General features: G+C 37.5%; 2 protein-coding genes and 1 long non-coding RNA gene across 5 annotated transcripts; 2 read left to right on the top strand and 1 right to left on the bottom strand.

Annotated features, from left to right (window-relative positions):
- Positions 1 to 9,989: 9,989 nt before the first annotated feature.
- LOC114915347 (uncharacterized) lies at positions 9,990 to 23,153 on the bottom strand. Of its 2 annotated transcripts, none has more exons than XR_003803330.2 (2): positions 22,960 to 23,153; positions 9,990 to 11,007 (listed from the first exon to the last, which is right to left on the bottom strand). It is a non-coding gene; the product is annotated as an uncharacterized LOC114915347 (long non-coding RNA). The 2 variants fall into 2 exon arrangements; XR_014430786.1 differs by lacking the exon at positions 9,990 to 11,007 and adding an exon at positions 22,541 to 22,859.
- Positions 10,145 to 22,651, top strand: LOC109791888 (tobamovirus multiplication protein 3). The gene is made up of 11 exons (XM_020351246.3): positions 10,145 to 10,297; positions 10,379 to 10,469; positions 10,574 to 10,626; positions 10,757 to 10,849; positions 10,984 to 11,055; positions 12,612 to 12,684; positions 12,786 to 12,831; positions 15,612 to 15,675; positions 17,283 to 17,336; positions 17,447 to 17,524; positions 22,205 to 22,651. Exons 1-11 carry the CDS (start codon positions 10,145 to 10,147, stop codon positions 22,295 to 22,297), a joined length of 870 nt encoding a protein of 289 aa, XP_020206835.1. The 3' UTR covers positions 22,298 to 22,651.
- LOC109818574 (uncharacterized) lies at positions 17,532 to 21,589 on the top strand. 2 transcript variants are annotated; one of them, XM_083067113.1, is made up of 6 exons: positions 17,889 to 18,064; positions 18,190 to 18,362; positions 18,816 to 19,813; positions 19,901 to 20,713; positions 20,804 to 20,922; positions 21,009 to 21,589. In XM_083067113.1, the coding sequence occupies exons 3-6, from the start codon at positions 18,823 to 18,825 to the stop codon at positions 21,471 to 21,473; spliced, it is 2,388 nt and encodes a 795-aa protein (XP_082923239.1). In that variant the 5' UTR covers positions 17,889 to 18,064; positions 18,190 to 18,362; positions 18,816 to 18,822; the 3' UTR covers positions 21,474 to 21,589. The 2 variants fall into 2 exon arrangements, with proteins under 2 accessions (XP_082923238.1, XP_082923239.1); XM_083067112.1 differs by having other exon boundaries at positions 17,532 to 18,362.
- Positions 23,154 to 23,882: the final 729 nt, after the last annotated feature.

The raw sequence follows: 23,882 nt of genomic DNA, 5'->3' as shown, positions 1-23,882 counted from the left end.
TAACGAGGTTCGGACTCGACCTCGGATAAGCGTGCTTAAGGTTCGTACTCGACCTTAAATTGGAGCAAAATGATTTTATTAAGGTTCGAACTCGACCTTGGATAAGAGTATTGAGGTTCGTATTCAACCTCAAACTATAGTTGGATGAACTTTAACGAGGTTCGGACTCGACCTCGGATAAGCGTGCTTAAGGTTCGTACTCGACCTTAAATTGGAGCAAAATGATTTTTATTAAGGTTCGAACTCGACCCTAGATAAGAGTATTGAGGTTCGTATTCGACCTCAAACTATAGTTGGACGAACTTTAACGAGGTTCAGACTCGACCTCGGAAAATCGTGCTTAAGGTTCGTACTCGACCTTAAATTGGAGCAAAATGATTTTATTAAGGTTCGAACTCGACCCTGGATAAGAGTATTGAGGTTCGTATTCGACCTCAAACTATAGTTAGATGAACTTTAACGAGGTTTGGACTCGACCTCGGATAAGCGTGCTTAAGGTTCGTACTCGACCTTAAATTGGAGCAAAATGATTTTATTAAGGTTCGAACTCGACCCTGGATAAGAGTATTGAGGTTCGTATTCGACCTCAAACTTTAACGAGGTTCGGACTCGACCTCGATAAAAACATAAAATAAGAATATAGATTGAACAGAATGAGTCATTTTATTGATTATGTCCGTGTGCCTCGTTAAAAACCCTCTTAGTCAAAACAAAGACTGAGGCGGGAAAAGAGTGCACAACTCGTTCATACAAAATTAGTTGAAATGGAACTTAAGGTGCGTAGCGTTCCGAGTTCGCGGCATTGGCTCTTCGCCGTGTTCTTGTAGTCGGGGAGCTCCGATTTCTTGATCTCTGTCTCCGGGCTTGCTAGCGGGGCTCGGTCTTTCACTACAGGGATCGGTCCTCGGGCCAAGGTCAGTGGCCTCCTTGCGGGTGATGTGAGCTACGGTGGGGGGATCTCCTTTGCTTTGCTTGCTGGACGAGGAGATCTTTAGACTTTCGGCGTAGCACTGCCGGGCCGTCTTTTGATTTGCTTTGACGGAGATGATTTTACCGTTGCTTCCTGGGAACTTCTTGGTGAGGTGCGGAGTGGACACCACTGCCCCAAGCTGGTTCAATGTCGGCCTCCCAATGATGATGTTATAGGAGGTGTTGGCCTCCACAAGGAGGTATCAAACCATGATTCTCCTTGTATCCAGGGAACTTCCGAAGGTGGTCAGTAGGTCCACGTATCCTCGAGTGTGCACTTGCTCTCCTGCGAAACCGACTAGGGGCTCTGTGTGAGGTTGGATGAAAGAATGAGGGACGTCTAACCTAAGGAACGTCGGCCAGTACAGGACGTCGGCTGAACTCCCTTGGTCAATGAGTGTCTTCTGCACCTCCCAGTTGGCTACTTCTATGATGATGACCATGGGATCATCTTGGTTAGGGCTGACGCCTGCGTAGTCCTCGTCAGAGAAAGAGATCGGCGGTGAGCTCTAGTGCAAAGCCGAGGTGGTAAAGTGGACGCAATTGATGTTCTGCAGGTGTCTCCTCCGGGCTGAGCTGCTGGCGCCTCCCCCAGCGAAACCACCTGCAATTGTGTTGATTACTCCCTGTAAGGGAGCTGACCCTGTTTCCTAGCTTATCTCGGCTTGTACTGCGCCGCTGGCATTTTGTTGGGAGCCCGAGGGTTGGTCCGTGCGAGCTCCCGAACCACGACCTCTACCCCGTCCTCGTCCACCATAGCCCCCTCGGTGACCCTGCTGTCGCTGGACGTACTGGCCGAGGTGACCTGCCTGGATGAGCTCTTCGATACGGTCTCGGAGCGTGCGGCACTCCTCCGTGGTGTGATCGTGGTTCCTGTGGTACCGACAGTGTTTGGACTTGTCGGCACTGTTGGGAGTGTGACCTGGTGGTGGAAGGGTGAGAAGGTTGCTGTTGCTGGCTTCCTCCAGGATGTGGACTCTGGGTGCGTTCAGGGGAGTGTAGAAGTCATATCTCCCCCCTCTGTTTGCCCTAGTCGACTTCTTGAACTGGCTGTCGTTATTGACTTTGATTTTATCCTTGTGCCCCTGTTCTAGCTTCGCTGGTCCTTTTTCGCGAACCTGGTCACGGAAAGCGGAGTGTTTCTCCATCTGGATGTAGCCCGCCGCGCGAGCGCGAAGCTCGTCCATGTCGCGAGGAGACTCACGACATAGGCTGTCAACGAATGGTCCGGGCTTGAGTGCCATAAGCATGGCATGCAAGGCGACCTTGGGGTTCAGATTTCTGATCTTAACCGAGGTGGCGGCAAATCACTCCATGAATGCCCAGAGTGGTTCATCGTCGTTTTGCCTAAGACTGGCCAGGGCGGCTGAAGTGACATGGTGAGATCGGCTCATCGCATACTGTGCTGTGAACCTTCTGACTAGGGTGCCGAAACTATCAATGGACTCGGCAGGCAGCTGGGTATACTAGTTGAGCGCGGCCCCCTTGAGCGAGGTTAGAAAAACCCTACACAAGATAGTGTCATTGTTAGTGTAGAGGTTTACCTGCGTCGTATACAGGTCGATGTGCTCATCTGGGTCTGTCGTGCCATCATAGCAATCGAGGTGGGGAGGCTTCCACCCATGAGGGAGTGGTGTCTCCATGATGCCATCCATAAAAGGGTGGCGGCGGAAGGTTGTCTGATCCCTTGGGACGTGAGTAGGGGCCTTGCTAACTTCATGGGTCGACTTGTGCGTCGGTGCATGAGACCGATGCGTGGCAGGTCGTTGAGTCGGTGCCCTAGTCGCGGTCCGGGGTTGAGAGACTGAGTGCTCCTCCTCCTCATTGTGGTTGCTCGTATGAGGAGGATGATCAGAGTGTCACCGAGGGAGTTGGGCGCGAATCAGCTTGTTTTCCGCGCGTAGCGCCGCTAGGTCAGCCTCATTAGCGGTCTGCATTGCGGCTAGGTCGGTTTCGTGCTTGGCGCGCATGTTCTGCAGATCGGCGTCATGTTGTTGCCGCATCTGTTCGACCTGATCGATCAGCCTCCTCAATGTTGCTTCGCTATCCATGGCAGATGGATGATCTAGGTCGTCTGTTGCACGTCTGCTATGGCTTCTGGTGCAAACCATAAGCGTGGCCGATAAGAGCTGTCTTGATCGGCCCCACGGTGGGCGCCAAATGTTCTTACCGAAAATCTGCTGTAGAGATGATCCTCCGAGTAAGATTGGTGAGCCTCATTCGCTGGTACGCTTGATGTTCCAAGATGGGGGTGGTACCTGCAAAAGAGACTCCGATGCCAAAATTAGGGTTTGTATGAGTATGAGTCTCGTATAAGTAATGCACGTACCTTAGTGTGAGTTAGGGTTGCGTTGGGCCTTGGGCCTAAGATAAGATATGATGTGATTAGATAACGGATCTCATCTGGAGCGAGATCCCTTGAGATCGGTTATGATCTATTTAAGTGCCGAGCTGACGTCGTGCAATGCGCATCCGAGGTCATTCTCCGCTGCAATGCCGAGCTCGAGCTCGGCGTGGTGGTACGGATAGTACAGGAACAATCAAGAATTCAAACATGACTAGGGTTTGATAAAATAAAGACATGACTAGGGTTTGATAAAATAAAGACATCCCATACCTCATGAGTGCTGCAAGAAAAATGAAGGCCCGGGTAGGAAACCCAATAAGGGGGCTGCGCAAAAGTTAGGGCAAGATCTGTTAGGCAACCCATAAGTAAAAATGGGTAACCTAGGCAAAAGAAAAGATCAAAAGAAAAATGTCCGCTAGGGAACACATCTCAAGTGACCTAGGCAAAAGTTAGGACGTTAAAGCAGCAACCTGAGTTGAAAACTAAAAGGCGGGTCAGAGGAATCATCCAATTAGAGTATGACCCCAAGTCATCACTTCACTTTCCAAAAAGGCTAAACACAATGATAGCTTCTTTGTAGCAAATATGCTTTGTTTAATAGCCATAAACACTAAAGCCCACCTTGGCCAGCCATTCTTCTAAAAACCCCTTTTGAAAAAAAAATCCCTTCTAACAACTGTTTGAAAAAATACAAACATCCATTTTCTTCTTTTCTCTTGACCCTTATGGCATTAAAAAGGTACCGAAAAGATATACGGAAAATGTACAGTGAATACTCACAGAGGGAAGACTAAGATGTCCTCAAACAGAGGTTAGAGACACTTGATTACACATTGACTAGATAATCAAGGAACTACTTAAACCTTAGGTGTAAAGGAGTATATCCCTACAATGATAAAAATGACATGGATAAAAAGGAATCGTCATCATTAACCTTAACGCGTACAGGTTAATTTCCCAACATAAAAATTTGCATTTTTTAGGAACAAACACATGAGCATAAATTGCATAGCATGCATATGAGGTAGGGGCATATGGAAGGGCGTTACACGAAAAATAATAATAATAATAAAATCACTTCTGTCTTGCATTTTCATTGCATCCATGCATCCATGCATTCTGCTTGCTATGGGTCAGAAGGGGTCATCAGAACGAAGCACAAGCTAAATAGCCAACCATGAACCGAGCAGTGGCAAACGACAACCCCAAGTGATTCTATGTGCCCACTAAGCAAAGACATATCAACAGTGGAATAAAATGGAATCAACCAAATAAGCAAACCCATAAGCATGAAGAGGCCGTCGAGCCCTACTCCTCAACCGAATGATGGAAGATTCATGAAAATGCCAAGACCAGGAATGTTTTCCTACCAAAGCCAGGATTGGCTTCCAAAATAATACTCATCAATAAAGATTCAGCAAATAACGTCATCATGGGATGGTATCCCTCCACCAATGATGACAATAAAAAAAAAAGCAAAAACAACATGAGAAAAAGGCAAGCTTCGTAAATGTTGAAAAAAGCCGAAGCATTTTAAAAAAAATAATAGCAAAACAAGGCAAGTTTCAAACATGAAAGAGCCGAAGCTAAACAAAAATAAAATTCAAAAAAATCTACCAAAAGTAGACGCCTGGAGAGGCATCACAATACTCACGTGGCAAGGGCAACACTGGAATCCCTGCCAGCCATCCACTTCTCTGCCCACCAACATAGGGGCACAACAAACATCTTATGCCCATCCACCTAGGGGCAGTCTTTCATTCCACAACCATCAATCAAAAATCAAACAATCAATCATCAATGAATCAAATACTCAACATTTACTCCTTTGCCCACCATCACAAGGGCACCACCTACCAGCAATCCTCGTCTTCATCAGACGTCCTCCCAAAGAAAAGGGGCAATCACATCATCATCATCAGCAGGCAGCCTGGAGAGGCCAGGCATAATAATACTCATCATTTACTCCTTTGCCCACCATCACAAGGGCACCACCTACCAGCAATCCTCGTCTTCGTCAAACGTCTTCACAAAGAAAAGGGGCAATCACATCATCATCATCAGCAAGCGGCCTGGAGAGGCTGGCACAACAATACTTACAATGTCAGCAGGCGGCCTGGAGAGGCCGACACAATAATACTCACAATGTCAGCAGGTGGCCTGGAGAGGCCGGCATAATAATACTCACAATATCAGCAGGTGGCCTGGAGAGGCCGGCACAACAATACTCACAACATCAGCAGGTGACTTGGGGAGGCCGGCACAACAATACTCACAACATCAGCAGGCAGCCTGGAGAGGCCGACACAACAATACTCACAATGTCAGCAGGCAACCTGGAGAAGCCGGCACAATAATACTCACAATATCAGCAGGTGGCCTGGAGAGGCCGACACAACAATATTCACAACATCAGCAAGCGGCCTGGGGAGGACGACACAACAATACTCAACATCAGCAGGTTGAAGAACCGAATCTCCACCTCACTATCATAAGAGAAACAATGGAGCTTCTACTCGAAGACTGGAGATCAAGTGTACAATTTTTCAACCTTGTTATCCAATAGAGTACGCAATCAATGCTCAACTGCTCTAAAGGGTGAGGATACAAGCAAATACACTTGTCCAAGGGAAGCAACATAGAAGCATCAACACAGAGATGAGAAGAAGACCCGGACGAAATGTCTACGTCTTTATTTTCCTTTGGAAAAGCAACACAGCTATTCCAAAGGACAAGTAAAGAGGGGCAGCTGTAGACACCCAATTTCGTCCGGGGGCAAACAAGCAACAAGATAGGACATCAGAGGGCCCAAAAGCCTAAATTAACTTTTTTAGTGGCTCGGAACGGGCCGTTCCAAAATCGAAACGGGCCGTTCTCAAGTTTGGAACGGGCCATTCTCAGATCAGAACGGGCTATTCTAAACCAATCAAAGGGCCTAAAATTTGTACCCCGGAACGAGCCGTTCTCACTTCAGAACGGGCCATTCTGGTTCCCCGGAACGGGCCGTTCTGATTTCAGAATGGGCCGCTCTAGGGTATGAAAATGCTACATAACGTTCAAATTCGGAACGGGCCGTTCCGAGTCCAGAACGGGTCGTTCCGGCCCACGTCTGATGCCTATAAATAAGAAATCTCAGGCACAGGACCCCAAAAATTTCGTTCAGCACTCCTTAGAGCTCGAAATTTCTCTCTTTTTCTCTCTCTCTCCTATTGTATTTCTTGAATATTGTGAGACAATTGTAGTGCGAAAGGTTGCCACAAAGCACCTAAAATCTCAGGTTGCCACAAAGCACCTAAAATCTCCCTATTTTGAAGATCCAATAGAGCGCATTCAAGAGGTATTTCAGTTAATTTATTTCTCTTTGTTTTTATTTTTTATCTATAATAATTATAGTTATAATAAAAATAATCATGTAGACATTTTAGAGTTAACTGTATTATTTAAATTTCAAGTATGTAAATAATTATTAATAAAGGGGATCTAATATTTAATTTATTATTTCTTATCACGTTAACTTCATCATAGGGTACCGATTGAGGGCGTTGTAGGAGTGCTTAATATCTTCCCTACACGTAACTGACCCCGAACCCAATTCTGGTTATCAAGGCCATTATTGGATCTTTAAAAACCTTTTCTTTTTTCCAATGTTTTGAGTAAAATATTGGTGGCGACTCCATGAACCTATTTTCAAAATCACTGATTAAGGATTAGTCTGGCGTCCGAGCATTCCTTAATTGATGAGATTTTCAAAAGGATGTCTAAACCATAGGTCGCAAGATCAGAAATTTTCGGGTTGCGACATCGATTAAGGATTTTTCCCTCCTAAGGTATTACGGATTTTATTTTGGGCCTTTGGAGATTTCATGTCATGAATAATATGCATGGGTTGCACGTGGGCCGTATCATGCAACGTCACTATCTAAGGCAAGAAGCCATTATTAGATTCTTGGTGACCCGAATTAGGGATCACATCAAAGTCGTTACTATGGGTAGTTATCCTGATATTTGATATTGAATCATTAGAATCATACCCATTTGGTCTTTTAGGGTGAATAGGATTACAATTGGATTTCCTTCCTTTTTTCACCAACATCCACAACCCATAATGCTCTGCCTATTCCAGAGCAGAAGTTGCTACAACTGGAGCTTTTGTTTTGGGCCCATCTGAATTAGGGTTGACTTTCGAATGCCTTGCCATTGGTGTACCTCCCAAAACGCTACCATCAACCTACATGCCTCCTCCAACAACGTTTGAAGTGGGGATTGAAGGATCACCACAAACATCTTGACAATGTCCATATTTTCCACACCTGAAAGTAGATGGAGTGAAGCCCTTCATACTCCAACTTAATGACATGCCCCATAACATTAATCATTGAAACCAGTTTCTGTCCAAGATTAACTTCAACATAAGTTCTAGCAATTTTTCCTCGAGAGTGTATCAAGGTTAAACGGTCAATCTTAAGCATGGAGCCTAGCTTGTTCCCAACCTACCATAGGAAGTGGTCGTTATATAACTCAATGGGTAATCCTGGTATGTGAATCCAGGTAGCAACCTTTCGAGCTTGAGAAGACGTAATTGTAAAAAAGGGACTCCAATGTTGCACCATAATGTAGTGGTTAGCAATCATCTAGGGCCCTTCATATAAAGCATGGCGATAGTCTTCTTCTGAAAATTGAACTAAAATATATTCGTTTGGCATATCAATAATGCGAATAGAACCAATCTTAACCTAGTCACGATTGATCTTAGCTTTTAAGGCCTTGAACAAAACCTTTTTTCCCTAGTACGTTGATAACTAAGGCATTTTTCCAAAGGTTGCACCATTCTTGAAATGTTTCCTGGATAACATTGATTGTAGGACAGGGGTCCAACTCTACATCCATACCATTCAAGGAAACATTATCCTCGTTGATAATCTCCTGAAACTTATCCATCTCTTTTAAGAGACTATTATAATCATTAAAGAATCGTCCACCTCCCATTGAAAAAATACTCTCAGCATAAGAGCGTTTAGCACCAGATAGCCCTGGATCAGTATCTGAATGATCAACCATAGTAGCATCGACCTCTCCATCAGCAGATTTTGTCTTTACTTTTTTGGTGTAGCATTGACTCGAAATTTCTTCCTCTAAGATAGAAACCTTAGTAGAGCTCTCCATTCTCAAATTTAACTTTAGAAAATATTTTTACTTAGACACTACTAAAAAAATTCTATTTCTCTCCAAAGGATATTAGATAACATGTCTTTCACTATTCTTATACTCCACAATTTTTATAAGAAAATTTAGAAAACATACTAGGATCCATTACACAATACAAAAGTTTTAATAAGTTGTTTACCCTTCTCTTACTTCCTTTAAAAGGTCTCTATAATGGTATGGAAACCTCCTATGGTTTGTTTCTTAGCAATTCTAAGTTTTCATAATTTCCTCCATGAAAACAAGTTTTATGAAGAAGTAAAAAGAACCTTTTGAGAGAGTAAGGAAGAAAGAAGTTACATTAGTTTGTAAAACTAACTTAACTTCCATAACTTTCTTTAACTTTCGTTTTTCAAATTCAAATTCTTTAATGCCAAAATTATCTTTTAATGAAGCGAGAAGGGGAAGGAGAATTAATTTTAATAATTTTAAAATAATCTCCAATGACTCTTAATATATTTTAAGTCTAACAACCATTACATTAAACATCTTTTTATTAGAATTCATTTTTAAATACATAAGTCAACATTATATTAAATAATCTAACACTTTTGAATTCAAACACTAATAAAATTTGATAGTTTTCATATTGGTGAATATCATGTTATTAATTTTATGTCTTAAATAAATAAATAAAATTATTTTAAAATCATGTCACAAAATTAAAAAAAAAAATCATTTTTAAGAGGAACAAATTTATCAAAATATAATAGATAAATGACTAAAATAAATATTTTGACAAATAAAAGATCAAAATAAATTTAAATAATAAAATAAAGAATCAAATATAATTTAGCTTAATTTAAACATATAAAACATATTTTAGATTTATAATAAATATTTTATATTATACCACAATATTATAATTAAATTAGATAAGAATTAAAAAGAATTCCTAAAACTACTCACGTTAAAAAAAATCTTAAGAAAAATTCTTGTACACATTCATTCATGTTTAACCAGTATTACTATTTTTCACATATTAAATATTTATTATATATATATATATATATATATATATATATATTAAATTTTATGATAAATAAAATATATAAATATATATTATATTTGAATATATAAATTATATCTAAAATTTATATAAATAAATAATTTTAAATATGTAAATTATATTTAAAAATAAATAATTTATATTATAGCATAATATTATTTATATTAATTGATAATTTATTTTAAAAATATTAAAAATTTAATTCATAAATAACTATTATAAATAAAAATCTAATTTTATACACGGTTTATATTTTATACACAAGGATGGCTATAAAGGGTGGATTAATAATTTATGAATTTATAAGTATTTAACAATAATTAATATTTTAAAAGTAAAATTAACTACATCTATAAATGCAATATTAACTATGCGAGAATTTCTCGAAAGATATATATATTATCAAAAAAATAAAATATTAAATTCTGTCGCATTAACTTCTTTATTTTCACCCTCGAGGTGTTTTTTTTTTTTTTTTTTTTTTATTTATAAAAACCCTGGAGGTTGATGCTTGATACACACGTACACAATAATTCCTTGTTATCACACAACCTCATATTACACTGCTGATTTCTTAGTTCATTCATTCACTCTCCAAAGAAACCGTCGATTCGAGAATGGGCAACGACGGCATGCCGGCGGCGGTGGCGGCGCTTGAGCTCACTGACGCCTTCAGCTGGTGGCACGACATCGACAACTCTCCGCTGTGGCAGGATCGTATCTTTTACACACTCGCCGTGCTCTACGGTGTCGTGGCCACAGTAGCTTTGGTATCGTCGCGTAGTTTCAAATTAGGGTTTTATTTTTGTTTATTCCTTTTTTTTTATAATTATTATTTTATTGGATTTTAGGTTCAACTGTTTCGGATACAATTGAGAGTACCGGAGTATGGTTGGACCACGCAGAAGGTCTTTCACTTTCTCAATTTTTTGGTGAACGGGGGTTTGTATTCTTCAAACTTCTTTTCCTGTTTTTTTGAAATGGTTTTTTAGTGTAACAATTTGTTAAGGGTGTATGCACACATTTTTTTTTTTTTTTTTTTGCAGTTCGGTGTTTAGTTTTCATCTTCTTTCGAAACGTACAGAGGTTGAAGCCAGAGGTATAGGGAATGGAATAAACATTTAATTTGAATTATTTTCTTAAATAGTATTAATTATTTATTATTTTTTAGTTACAGGATATGGTTACACTCGTATATATACTCATTCACACTGCATTTGTGTGTATAGATTGTTCAACACATCCTGATTGACGTGCCAAGTCTTGCTTTCTTTACAACATATGCCCTTTTGGTTCTGTTCTGGGCTGAGATTTATTACCAGGCAAGTTTGATTTGTGGTGCATTTGCTTCCCTGTGGTTGGTTTGCCTCTAGTGATTTTCTTCTTCCATGGCATTGTGTTTCGCTGTTTGGTCTTGATGGGCTGAATGCTGCCTCGGTTTTAAATGTTTTTGCAGGCACGTGCTGTATCGACTGATGGACTGAAACCAAGTTTCTATACAATTAATATTGTGGTTTATGTTGTTCAGGTGAAAATTCTTGCTCAATTTTCAACTTTTGGTAACCCACGACTGTAGGTTGGTGGAATATATTTTGTTGTTTTAAAGTCATGATGTTGCGCGAGTCTGTTTCCATATTTTCATTTGTATTTCCTTGCATAGAAGTGGGAGAAAAATCATGGGTATGATATGAGATATAAGAAAACTATGTCATACATATACAAAATAGTCAAAAGTATAGAAATTCTTAAATTAGAAATTTCTTTAGAAAAATATTCTGGCTGTAGAATGCTCGACAACCCTGGAAATAATGCTGGAGAAGGATGGGTGGGTGTTGTTCATCCAGACTCTGGATGCATGAGAGGGTCGCATGGTGGGAAGTGGGAACACTAGAAAAAGATAGGGATTTTCCTTCAGTTCTTAAAAGGGGACACAAATCAAAAATTTTCCTGGCAAACGCCCCCATGGATGATGCCATCACAGGGTTAAAAATGGTTTCTGAAATTCATCACAGTTCTAGTTCTAGTGCCAGTGTGTGTGCAGGATGCCACTATTTTGTTCACAATTATGGCTGTGATGGCTGCTACTGAAAACCACTCTACTATTCGAATCCTGTAGCAGCCTATGGCCACTTTTCTACACTGCACTGCTATAGTTCATTGTTGACTACGCTTCTTAGTATATGTAGAATCTATAATCAGAAGAGTTTTAACTACAATCAAACTGCCTGACAATTGCACTCTAGTAATATGTTAGATACTGTAAAGATATGAAGAACCTTTAACTATTGCATAAGTTTGTATGTGCAATTTTGAAATCTGGACATAATCAAACGGCAAGTGGAAATATTGGAGTGTTCTATGCAATTTGGATGCAATTGCATTGAATTAAATGCCTTGAGTCTTGACCCTAGAGTGATATGGAGTAGTTTGGTACTTTTGCTCTAAAGTGAAGGTGTTTCCATGATTGGATGGTTCAAGATAATATTATTTCATTAGACAGTCAGACACTGATCTTATTGTTATAACTTAATGGGAATTTTAGCTTGATAGTTAACTTAATGTTAAAAGTGATTAATACGAGATGTTTCCATTTTGAGGATTCAAACATCTTATATTTTAAGTTTATGGAGAACTTGAAATTACCTTCACAATTCATAATATGCATCTTACATTCTGTTTTCATGTTCTATCAAATTTAAAATAAATAACTTTTTTAAAGGACCTGATGACAGTTGACAACAAGTTCATGCCTTTGTTTCCTCATATTATTTTCATTTAAATATATTAACTAATAGCCTGATCCTAGTGATGCTACTGCTTTAAAAGCAGAACTGTAATTTCCATTTTTTACTCCCTATTTGTTAAAGCTAAATCACTCCTCAATTAACTTGTGATGCGTATGCCCCTGTGATCACATTGGGGGACTTAAATCTACTGAAAGTCACATTGTTTATAAAGTCTGTATATCTTGTGTCATTAGTTTTTTTATATGCATTGCAAGGTTCAGATGGCTGTTACTTTCATGTTGACTAGTTGAGTTTTTTGAATATGACCTATCTTGTTTTTTGGTTTAATATTTATCAGATTGCTTTATGGCTAATATTGTGGTGGAAACCCGTCAGTGCACTGCTCGTTCTGTCTAAGATGTTCTTTGCAGGTTTGTCAATGACTCTATGCTGGAGATTTGGTTTGTCTTTTTTAATTGATTGTGGCTTTTATTAGTTTTTGCTAATGCATATTATATATATGTTGCAATAGGTGTCTCTTTGTTTGCAGCCCTTGGCTTTCTTCTCTACGGTGGAAGGTAATTGTCTGTATTCATATCCAACTACTTTGATATAATTTTGCATGAAACTATTGCATTTAGTTACAAGATGGAACCCATTGTGTTGGGATTTTATTTCTGAAGAGAAATATGAAGTAGAATAACAACTCCTTGCATTAACAGAAATGGAAATTATTTCTGCACTAATGAAATTCAAATGGTGCTAGGACATGATGGGCTTCGGGGGACATACTTTGTAGATTGGTATCCATCTGTATTGAGATCAGGGCAATCTTGTAATGAAATTTCTGTTGTAATTCTCAGTAGAAGCTAAAATTGAACAATTGGTCCTGGTTTTGTGAGGTGGTAGGATATATGGTTGTAAGCAATATCTCCAAGGAGAAGGATAAAAGTGATACAATTGTGGCCTTTGATAGTCCTAATTGTGAGATGACATATTTGTAATATGATGTGTTATTTTGATTGATGTGGTGCTAAGAATATTAAATTTCATAATAAATACTTCTAGTTGTGGATTGTTTTTTGTTTTTGCTGTAGTCCTGCTATATTGACAGATATATTACTGGTATAACATGTTTGCCTTATTGACACATATATTTCTGAGTTCTGAGTTTCTTGTGCAATGCTTAATGTCTTATTAAACATGTCTATAAGACTTGTTATGTCCAGAAAACCAAAGCTACAACATTAACAAGTTAAACAACATCTAAAGTCTGTCTACTTTAGGTGTCAGTTACGTGGATCAAATGATGCCATTGTGGTCAATGAAAACCAAGTCTTTAGAAAGACTGTTTAGATCTGTCCTTTTTAATGGGATCATGTTAGGATTCTGGTAAACCAGTATCCTAACAGATCACCAAAAGTTTTACTCCATGTTAATCTATCTCTAATTAGTGGACTGTCCTCCATCGGACCAGCTTATATGATTCGGGCTACCAATGCTTTTCTCATATTGCTAACCATCTTAGTTGTGATTCTGTCATTTTCCTAAAGGGGTGTCATTCCTCCTTTTCCTTTCAGAGTTATCAAATATACTAAAGCAGAATCAAGTGAGAACAAATTTTGTTTGTTTTTCATCCCCTTGGGTGGCGCAGGAGGGGGGGGGGGGGGTATATTGGCCTTCAAATTGTTTTTATCCCTAATCCCAATGAAAAACTTTAGAATATATGTTAAGTTCAGTTGTATCTAAATAAGAAAACAGATATAATCTGAAAATGTGGCAAGCAGTATGGACAATTTTTAGCCAAACTTGAAATTTATTGAAACTGGGACAGGTAATTCTTTTGAAAATAAACACGAAACCAGCTTAATAGGTCCGGGGATGATTTTTGTCTTTAGTTAGTCATAGTCAGTCAGGTCCGGTGCTAGTGGTGATAATGGAAAGGGTTATTGTCAAATGTAGTGAAAAATTGTTTTTGATTTTTTAAACTAAACCAAAACTACAATTTTTTTTTCTTTCTTGGTTTTTCTTAGAATAGTGGATTAAGCCTAACTCAACTCTACAAAATCGGCTTGTAAGGTGAGGGTTGCTCTCCACTTATATACTATTTAATTGCCTAATCTCTAGTCGATGTGGGACTTGGGTTTTTCCCAATACACCCCCCTCACGTCCAACACTATTGGGCTTGGTACGTGGATAAATGGTGGGTGGCCCTTTTTAATGATCTAGGATTGGCGGGACTTGGGTTTTTCCCAATACACCCCCTCATGCCTATGAGACATGCATCAATGGTGGGTAGCCCATTTTTAAAGTGGATCTAAATGGCTCTGATACCATCTTAGAATAGTGGATTAAGCCTAACTCAACCCTACAAAATCGGCTTGTAAGGTGAGGGTTGCTCTCCACTTATATACTATTTAATTGCCTAATCTCTAGTCGATGTGGGACTTGGGTTTTTCCCAATACACCCCCCTCACGTCCAACACTATTGGGCTTGGTACGTGGATAAATGGTGGGTGGCCCTTTTTAATGATCTAAGATTTGCGGGACTTGGGTTTTTCCCAATAGTTTTGAAGATGACTGTAAAAGTTTTTTGAAATTGAGTTAAAAACCATTTTAGCTCCAGTTTTGCCAAACATGTTTTCTCTTCAAAATTAAATTTGAAAACCAAAAACTTGCAACCATCCCAATTGGGGCCTAAGATTTTGAAAATTTCAAACTACTTTATTTGGTTTTACATGTGATACAAGTAAAGTTTTCAAAATTTGAGCTATGTTGCTGCATTAGATTCACAAGACTACGGAGGGAATTTTGGTTTTCATGGAATTTTGGTCTTGAATGGTAAATAAATTATGGCATTTCCCTTTACTTGCTACTTACTGATCGGACCTGATTCTAATCGAAACCAATTCCCTGATCAATGCTATTTGCAAGTTCATTTTTAGAGGCATATTTCCTTTATACTATTGGTTTTTGATTCCATTTGTTTGCATTATGACTTATCAGGAAGTTAGTGTTTGGCCTAGCTGATTGATTCTATTTTATTTTCTTCATTTTTATAGAGACATTTTTTAGCTTTATATTTCTAGGCTTTTGGGGCTAGCTATATCAGTTTTCTTCTCTGTTTACTAGTTTAACTTATCTTGCTGTGTCTGTGTCTTGTTCTCAAACAAAATTTCCTTTTATAAATAGGAGAATTTTAAGGGGGTTGTGAGAGCGAGATGCTAAATCCAGCACTTTTAACTTATATTTTTAATTTGAAAATTTTAATGTTGTCAATGTACTTGTATTTTACATACCCATCTGTATTACCTTCTTACTTCTCTGGCTCTGTCTCCTTTCTGACTATGTTTTACAGACTGTTCTTAATGCTACAACGCTTTCCTGTTGAATCTAAAGGGCGACGTAAGAAGCTGCAAGAGGTATGCAATTTGATGATTTAATGTCTAAATTCCATCAATTATTTCTTTCCTCCCTCAATTTGAGGTTGTGTTTGGCCTAGCTTATCTTGGGCTTCTCTTTCTAAAATAAGCTAGGGCAAACATAATTTTTTAAAAAGGAGCTTTTAACTTTTAAAGCACTTTTTTTAAAAGGAAGAAAACTATAGAAAAAAGGATTCTTCAAAAAGACTAGTTTTAGGAGCTTTTAGCTTCTACTTCTCGTTCTTAATTCCAAACCCCAAGGTCCAAGGACACCCTCCCAAAAGAATTTAACTGAATAATGTTTAAGCTTAAAAAATTGTGGAATTACTAAAGAGCTTTAACTTTAAATTTAAACTTCTTATTTTTAACTTAAACTTCAAAGTAGCCTTTAAGTTTAAGAAACTCAATTAAATGCTATCTTAATCTATGTTAAAGTTATTAGGCTTAGCTAAGCTAAAAGGAATAGAGAGCAATGGAATACTCTATAAGATTATATTGGTATTGTCATTTGTGTAAAAATACCATACATGAATTAAAACAGTGATCCTATCTGTGCTAATAATCTGGTCAATTAACTAGTGTAGCATTACTAATATAAATTGAAGCCCACTAATATAATAAAAATAGTGGTCCTATTTTGGGAATGATTCTATTCGGTATCCCAATTGCTTATCTGCAGTCCCCATTAACAACTTACCCTCTTCTTTAACTTACCCTCTCCTAAAGAATTTACATTAAATTTATTCTTAAATAATTATATTATTGTTTATCTTTTCACATCCTAGTTGATATTAATTTTTCTTATACTCCAAAACACTTCACTCTGAAAAAAAATGAATCCAAATACAATGCAAAAGCTCATAGCCTATAGTATGAAATGTATTAATATAATTAAATAATTAAATAATTAAATTACCTAAATTTAGAAATACAATGCAAAAGCTCACCGCTGAGTGTTCCTTGGTATAAAAGTCACCACTGCAAAGATTGTTGGTGGTAAGAGATGTTGCCAAATCTGAGGCAACAAGAGGAAAGAGAATGGCAGAATTGAGGTGTGACTGAGAAAATTGAAAGTGACTTGGTATTATGGGGTGCCTAAGTACCACATTAAGCAGTATGGGATGCTCGGTGCAGTATTTAAATACTTGGTTCCCCCTCCACAACAACTAGCTTTCAAGGGAGGGTTCCCCTAGTGCCTGGGTTCTTATCAAAACCTTGCTCCCAGCTTGCTCTGCTGTTAGGGTTTGTCAAAGAGATACAGGACGGAGACACTATGGAAAAATAAGATTGGTTGCCAGGAAGAGGTGAAACAATAATGGGTAGAAGGATAAAAGTGAGTATGAGAATCATAGCGATAAAGACATTAGGAGTTCCAGATGTAAAGAAACTCAGCAGCAGCCAACTAGTGTCAGGACCAAATCATGCTGGACAATACTACTTGGATATCATGTTAAAGTTATATGGCTTATATAGTGAAAAAGGAGAGAGAAAAAGAGAGAATAGGGTTTCCAAATAATAATTTAACATGATACTAGATGGATATTTTTGTAGATAATCTGAAAATACTTAAATATATTCTAACAATCCACATGATGTTTCTATTGTAGGTTGGCTATGTGACAACCATATGTTTTTTATGTTTCCTTGTCAGATGCATTATGGTGAGCTCTTTTTATTTTTAACTCTAAGTGATTCCTGTTTGCTTTTAACTCTTAGTGATTCCTGTTTGCTTGGTTTCGAAATTGAGTTTGGTCATATTTTGTTGTATCAGATGTGCTTTAATGCGTTTGATAAAAATGCGAACCTCGATGTCTTGGATCATCCTATTTTAAACTTCGTATATTACCTGGTAAGATGTTTGTGTTCCTAACACCCTTTATTATGGTACTTACTACCATACTTCTTACTGTTTATTTTTTAGTTAGGAAAGGTAGAAGACCCTCCCTTGTATTTGGGGAAGGAAAAAATGCAAATATAGGGTGGGAAAATCAGGGAAATGGAGTGTGGGGTGATTGAATCTCCAACTTTGATCACCACAGTCACCCCAATTGACCAGGGGAGATGCCACTAGGCTACGAGGCCATTGGCTCCTCACTTTTTCATATTATCATGCTATTCTAGTTACAATTTATAGATTTCGGTCTGTTTTTTGCTTGTCTGGTCACTTTTGCTTTAAGCAGAGTGAAGAAATCTCTGACATGCATAGTAGTCAATAGCGGCCGGAGCGGCCGCTATCGCGGCGCTCCGGAGCGGAGCGGCCTCACCCCGCAATGTGGCTGCTGTCGCGTGGCGGTTTTCTGTAGCGGCTGGAGCGGCCGCGTCGGAGGCAGAGCGGAGCGGCCCTAAACGCGGAATCGCGGCGCGATTTCAGACTTACCCTTCATTAAGGGTAAGTCCGTCTTTTCAATGGGCTTGTTTTGCCCTAATCATCCCTTTCTCTCTCGCGATTTCAGACTTACCCCTCCTCTCGTCTCTCCCTCTCATTGTTTCTTCTTCTCTGGCGAACGCGTGCAGCTCCGACGAACTCCGGCTCCGAAGCACCTCCATCGCCGACGCGCCTCCAGCTCCGACGCACCTCCGACTCCGACGCGCCTCCAGGTCCGACGCAGGTCCGACGTGGCCGCAAGCTCCGACGCGCGTTTGTCTTCTATTCTCGTTCCTCCGACCTGCTTTTGTCTTCTATTCTCGTATTCTCCTATTCTCCTTGATTCTGTCTTTTATGCATGCAACATATTTTTTTTAATTATTTATTAAATTATTTCAACTGATTATTTTTTTATTTCTGATTAAATTTAATTAAACAAATTGTATTTTTAAATTCTGATTAAATTTAATTCAACAAATTTTATTTTTAAATTCTGATTAAATTTAATTCAGTAAATTTAATTTTTGATTTCTAATTAAATTTAATTCAGAAAAATTTATTTATGATTTCTGATTAAATTTAATTCAACAAATTTTATTTTTAATTTCTGATTAAATTTAATTCAGCAAATTTTATTTTTAATTTCTGATTAAATTTAATTCAGAAAATTTTATTTTTAATTTCAGAAAATTCTATTTCTATTTCAGCAGCATATTTTTTTTAATTTCTGATTCTATTATATTTTTATTAGGCTGTCTTTGTCTTTGATAATCAGTTTAATCATGAGCCAACCAATCTCTGCTGGAACTGAAACTAATCCCAATTCTGGTCCCACTCCTAGAACAGAAATGTTTAAGCCCACTGGTGACAATATTGATGTCTTTTGGAAGTGGAACAGCTTAAAAGACAAAAATAATAGGAAGAGTGTCACATGTGATTTTTGTCTGAAAACATCTACTGGTGGAATTACTAGAGCAAAAAGACATCAACTTGGAATAAAAGGCGATGTAGGTGCTTGTAGAAAAATTCCTGAGGATCTAAAATTGGAAATGAAGGCTGCCTATGAGAGTAAAAAAATTGCCTCAGAAGTATATATGGAGTGCGTAGATGAAAATGAAGAGGAGGATGACATCCAAGCCATTGCTAGAATTAAGAGACCTTCATCTACATCAAGTGAAGCCACTTCTGTTTCCAAGAAGAGGGGTATAAATGTCAAAGGTCCCCTTGATTTGCACTTTACTAGAAAGGCAGAAGAAAGTATCAAATTGAATAAGGGGTTGTGGCAAACAAGTTTAAATGATGCTTGTAACAAGGAAGCAAGAGCAAGGGTAATTCAATACATTGCTCGCTTTTTTTATCGGAATGGAATTGCATTTAATGTTGCTAGATCAAAGAGCTTCAAATTGATGGTTGAAGCTATTGGCACCTATGGTCCCCATTTAAAGCCACCAAGCTACCATGAATTAAGAGTGCCACTCCTTAAAAAAGAGTTGGAATACACCAAGGGCTTATTGAAGGGCCATGAAGAAGAGAGAGTAAAATATGGGTGCTCAATTATGTCTGATGGTTGGACAGATAGGAAAAGTAGAACTTTGATTAACTTTTTGGTTAATAGTTCAATGGGAACAATGTTTGTGAAGAGTGTGGATGCTTCTGAATATACCAAGACCGGTGAGAAGGTGTTTGAACTTTTAAATAGTTTTGTTGAGGAAATTGGAGAGAAAAATGTTGTTCAAGTAGTAACAGATAATGGAAGCAATTATGTTATGGCGGGTAAGAATCAATTATATTCTAATTTTATACTCATACGATTATAAGATATAAATTCTAATTTTAATTATTTTGTTATTGTGTTTTTAGGCAAAATTTTACAAACTGTGAGACCACATTTATTTTGGACTCCATGTGCTGCTCATTGTCTTGATTTGATGCTAGAAGATATTGGAAAGATCCCTAAAGTCAAAAGGGTAATACAAAGAGGCATCAAGCTCGTGGGTTACATTTATAATCATACCTTGACCCTAAACACCATGAGGAAGTATACAAATAAGGTTGAATTGGTGAGGCATGGAGTTACAAGATTTGCTACCACCTTCCTTACTTTGCAACGATTGCATAAGTTAAAGGCAAATCTTAGAAGGATGTTTACTTCCGACGAATGGTTGCAATCAAAAGGAGCCAAAGAACCTAAGGGGAAGAAAGCAACGGAGATTGTTCTTATGCCTACATTTTGGAGTGATGTTGTTTATGCTTTAAAGGCTATGGGGCCTATTGTACGTGTGTTGAGGTTGGTAGATAATGAAAAAAAACCGGCAATGGGTTACATTTATGAAGCAATGGAGAGGGCTAAGGAGGCAATTCAAAATTCTTTTAATCATAATGAAGAAAAATATAAGGATATATTTGCAATTGTTGATAGAAGATGGGATTGTCAACTCCATCATCCGTTGCATGCAGCAGGATATTATCTAAATCCTGAGTTTTATTACAAAAATTCAACAAGAATGGATGCTGATGATGAAGTGGTGGATGGCCTTTTCAAATGTATTGATAGGCTTTGTGAAAATAATGACATTGTAGACAATGTTCACAATCAATTGGCAATATATAAAAGGGCAGGAGGAAGATTTGGCATTCCTGCAGCAGTTAGAGCAAGGGTTAAAATGGCTCCTGGTAAGTGAGACTTTTCTTAAGCTTCAACTTCACTTACAAATTTTATAGTTATTTGATAATTTATTTATATAATAATATTTGCATTTATAGCTGAGTGGTGGAAGATGTATGGAGGACATACACCACATTTGCAAATTGTTGCCATTAAGGTACTAAGCTTGACATGTAGCTCATCTGGTTGTGAGCGTAATTGGAGTACCTTTGAGCATGTAAGTTAATGAATTAGTGGATTTAAATTTGAGTTTACTATTGAAAATGGAAAATTAACTAACATCATGTTGTTAAATTATTATAGATTCACTCAAAGAAGAGAAGTAAGCTTGAGCACCAAAAGCTTCAAGACTTGGTTTTTATTAAATATAATCAAGCTCTTCAAGAACGCTTTGAGTGTCAAGATCCAATTGATCCAATTGCTTTGAATGAAGTTGATGATAACAATGAATGGATGTTGGGAGAAGAAAATGATGAGGATGAATTTGAAGATGACTTGGTGTTTGATGATGATGTTTTGACTTGGAGAGATGTTGCCCAAGCAAGTGGTGCCGGTGAACCTTTGAAATACACTAGGAGACAAACACAAGTGAACAAGACATCAACAATTGCATCTACATCCAAGAAAGATAAAGGAAAAAAAGTGATGGAAGTACTAGAAGACGAGGATGATGATGTAGAGGAAGAAGAAGAATATAATTCTAATGCTAGTGGGAGTGATGAATTTGAGGGAGAGGAAGACTTTAATCTTGATGAGGAAGAAGATTAAACTATAATGTTTAATTTTTTACTTACTTAGAGCTTTAACACTTTGTTTTGGAGACATTTTATATTATGTATTGTTTGAGTACTATGAACTTTTAATTATTAAAAATGTTTAATGCATGAATTTAGAGTTATTTTTTTTGTTTTTTTTAGCTTTTATATATATATTATTAATTATTTAATATATATAAATTAATATTTAAATAGCGGTTATCCCGCTCCGCGTCATCCCGCTATCCCAGTTTTGGGGTCGGCCGCTCCGCGCCGCTATCCGGGATTGACTACTATGCTGACATGTCCTCTGCCTAATTTTTGCTTCTTTTTTTAATTTTTTTTTCTAGCCTTAACTGTTAGAAGAACTCTTTTCTACTTAACTTCAACTTTTCTTTCTGGAATTTGACATTACTGTTAGCCTTTGTTTTCGGTAAGATTGTTTTTCACCTGCATCCTAACTGGGAATTGAGCTAAATCGGATAACAAATAATCTCTTTCAAAATACACCAATTCATAATGAAGTTATCATCATTTAAACGAGTTTTCAACCAGATGGAAATTGTATTTTTTACCATGCTTTGTGAAACACTTATTCTATGAAATGATAAAACCACCATCGTGATGGCTAACAGTTTCAATTATCACAAGAATAAGCAATTAAAGAAATATGTTAATATATCTTCTACTTTGTCGAAAGTGTCTCCTACTATTCCTCTTACTGATTTCCCATTTTTGCTGCAGTTGGTGGAAATATTGCCTTCGTCTTTGGTTCTTTTCATTTTGAGGAAGCTGCCACCTAAGCGTGGTATCACGCAATATCACCCAATTCGCTGAAAAGGGGAGTTATCAGTGGTTCACTATTTTCTTGGATGGTTATCACGGTCCAAGGATAATTTTTTAGAGTAGAGAGACAAGTCAGTCTTCTATGTTCAGTGGCAAAGCTTGTATCACAAAACGTGATATTTCATGTATTCTCACATTGAGCTCTGTTATCACTTATCTTTGATATTTGCTTTGTTTCTAGGACAGTATGGTTAGTTTTGTGATCAAGCATTTGGACACAATGAACAACCATAATTGGAAGAAGGGGATAGTGATATCTTGTATAAATAGTGTTTTGAACTGCTACGAGTTCGTAAAATGTATTGTTCCTTTAATTTCTTAGTCGTACCAACCAGCTTACTACAATGATTTCTGCTAACATTCTACTTTTACTTCTTCAGAGAAGCTCTAGTTTTTTTTATTTTGCAGACTCGATCCTTGAGTTGTTTGATCTCTATAATTCCATTGGGAGTCAGAGTGGCGAAGTATAATGAACGATTTTCCTAGTTGAAATGTTTCCCCTTGAAATACCACGTTTGAATACTATATACCATGATGATTACTAACATAAAACCTAAAGAAGAAAAAACAAAAGGAAATATAAAACTGAAAAAATCGTAATTCAGTACGTGCTTTCTATATATGATGACATTTGAAAATCAAAGAATGCATACCTGGGCCAGATTTGATGAAGTGATTAATTAAAACCCTGCAACTTGGTTGCGGGATCTAGCGGCTCTCGCCCGATGAGGACTTGAGAGATATTGGGAATGTGCTAGTGCTACTTCAAAGCCAATAATTCTATTGTCAATTGGTGTTAGTGTGAACTATTAGCCACTTCGTATTTGAATGTTTGGTTTGACTTATCTTCCTTGAGGAATGGTAGTTTTGAATTGATACACACCACATTGAAACATCATTAAAAATTTGAGCCGAAAACAGCGAGACCAAATAATTATGTCTATCATATCATTCCCTTTTTTTAGTTCACGAGTCTTTTACGTCATAAATCTTGCTAATGCCAAATAAGAAATACGATGCATTACAGGATGCAAAATTGTCTGTACAAATAATTAGTTGAAAAATTAAATTCTTTTAAGAGACGAAAAAAGTGATTGAATTATAGAGCAAAAATCATAATTTCAGTCTGTCAGAGTAATTATTCATTACTCTATTGAATTTTCGATACCTTGGCAATTTGCACACTTGAGACATGTATTTCATTTCGAACTAGTTGAATATCAGATGGTTAAATTTTTTGATAAAAATAAATAAAAATTACAAAAAATGAAAAGGTTATCGAGTATTTTCAAGATTAGTTTAATATAATTACATCTAATTATTTTTTGATTCATTATTAAATTTTTTTAGTAAAAAATATTGAGAGATAATGATGAAATTTTAAAAAAATGATATTTTTTTTATAGAAAAAGAATAATAAATTAATTTTCTTCTTTAAAATGACCATTCCTTTAAAACAAAAATATCAAATGTTTAGAATATATAAAATATAAATAACAGAAGTCAATAGTATGTGTTCATTCATAACATAAATACACTGGTCACTCATGTAATGCACATAAAAAAATTTCATTTG

Source organism: Cajanus cajan, chromosome 11 (genome assembly GCF_000230855.2).
Source record: "Cajanus cajan strain Asha chromosome 11, NIPB_CcT2T_4, whole genome shotgun sequence".
NCBI classification, from domain to species: domain Eukaryota; kingdom Viridiplantae; phylum Streptophyta; class Magnoliopsida; order Fabales; family Fabaceae; genus Cajanus; species Cajanus cajan.
Note: the sequence above shows the minus strand (reverse complement) of the source record. Positions and strands in the feature narration are given on the sequence as shown.

Coding starts and splice junctions, on each gene's coding strand:
- LOC109791888 (XM_020351246.3), top strand. CDS start 10,145: ATGGGCAACGACGGCATGCCGGCGGCGGTGGCGGCGCTTGAGCTCACT. Junction 10,850..10,983: donor GGGCTGAGATTTATTACCAG/GCAAGTTTGATT, acceptor ATGTTTTTGCAG/GCACGTGCTGTATCGACTGA. Junction 15,676..17,282: donor GACGTAAGAAGCTGCAAGAG/GTATGCAATTTG, acceptor TTTCTATTGTAG/GTTGGCTATGTGACAACCAT.
- LOC109818574 (XM_083067112.1), top strand. CDS start 18,082: ATGGGCTTGTTTTGCCCTAATCATCCCTTTCTCTCTCGCGATTTCAGA. Junction 19,814..19,900: donor AAGCAATTATGTTATGGCGG/GTAAGAATCAAT, acceptor TTGTGTTTTTAG/GCAAAATTTTACAAACTGTG. Junction 20,923..21,008: donor ATTGGAGTACCTTTGAGCAT/GTAAGTTAATGA, acceptor AAATTATTATAG/ATTCACTCAAAGAAGAGAAG.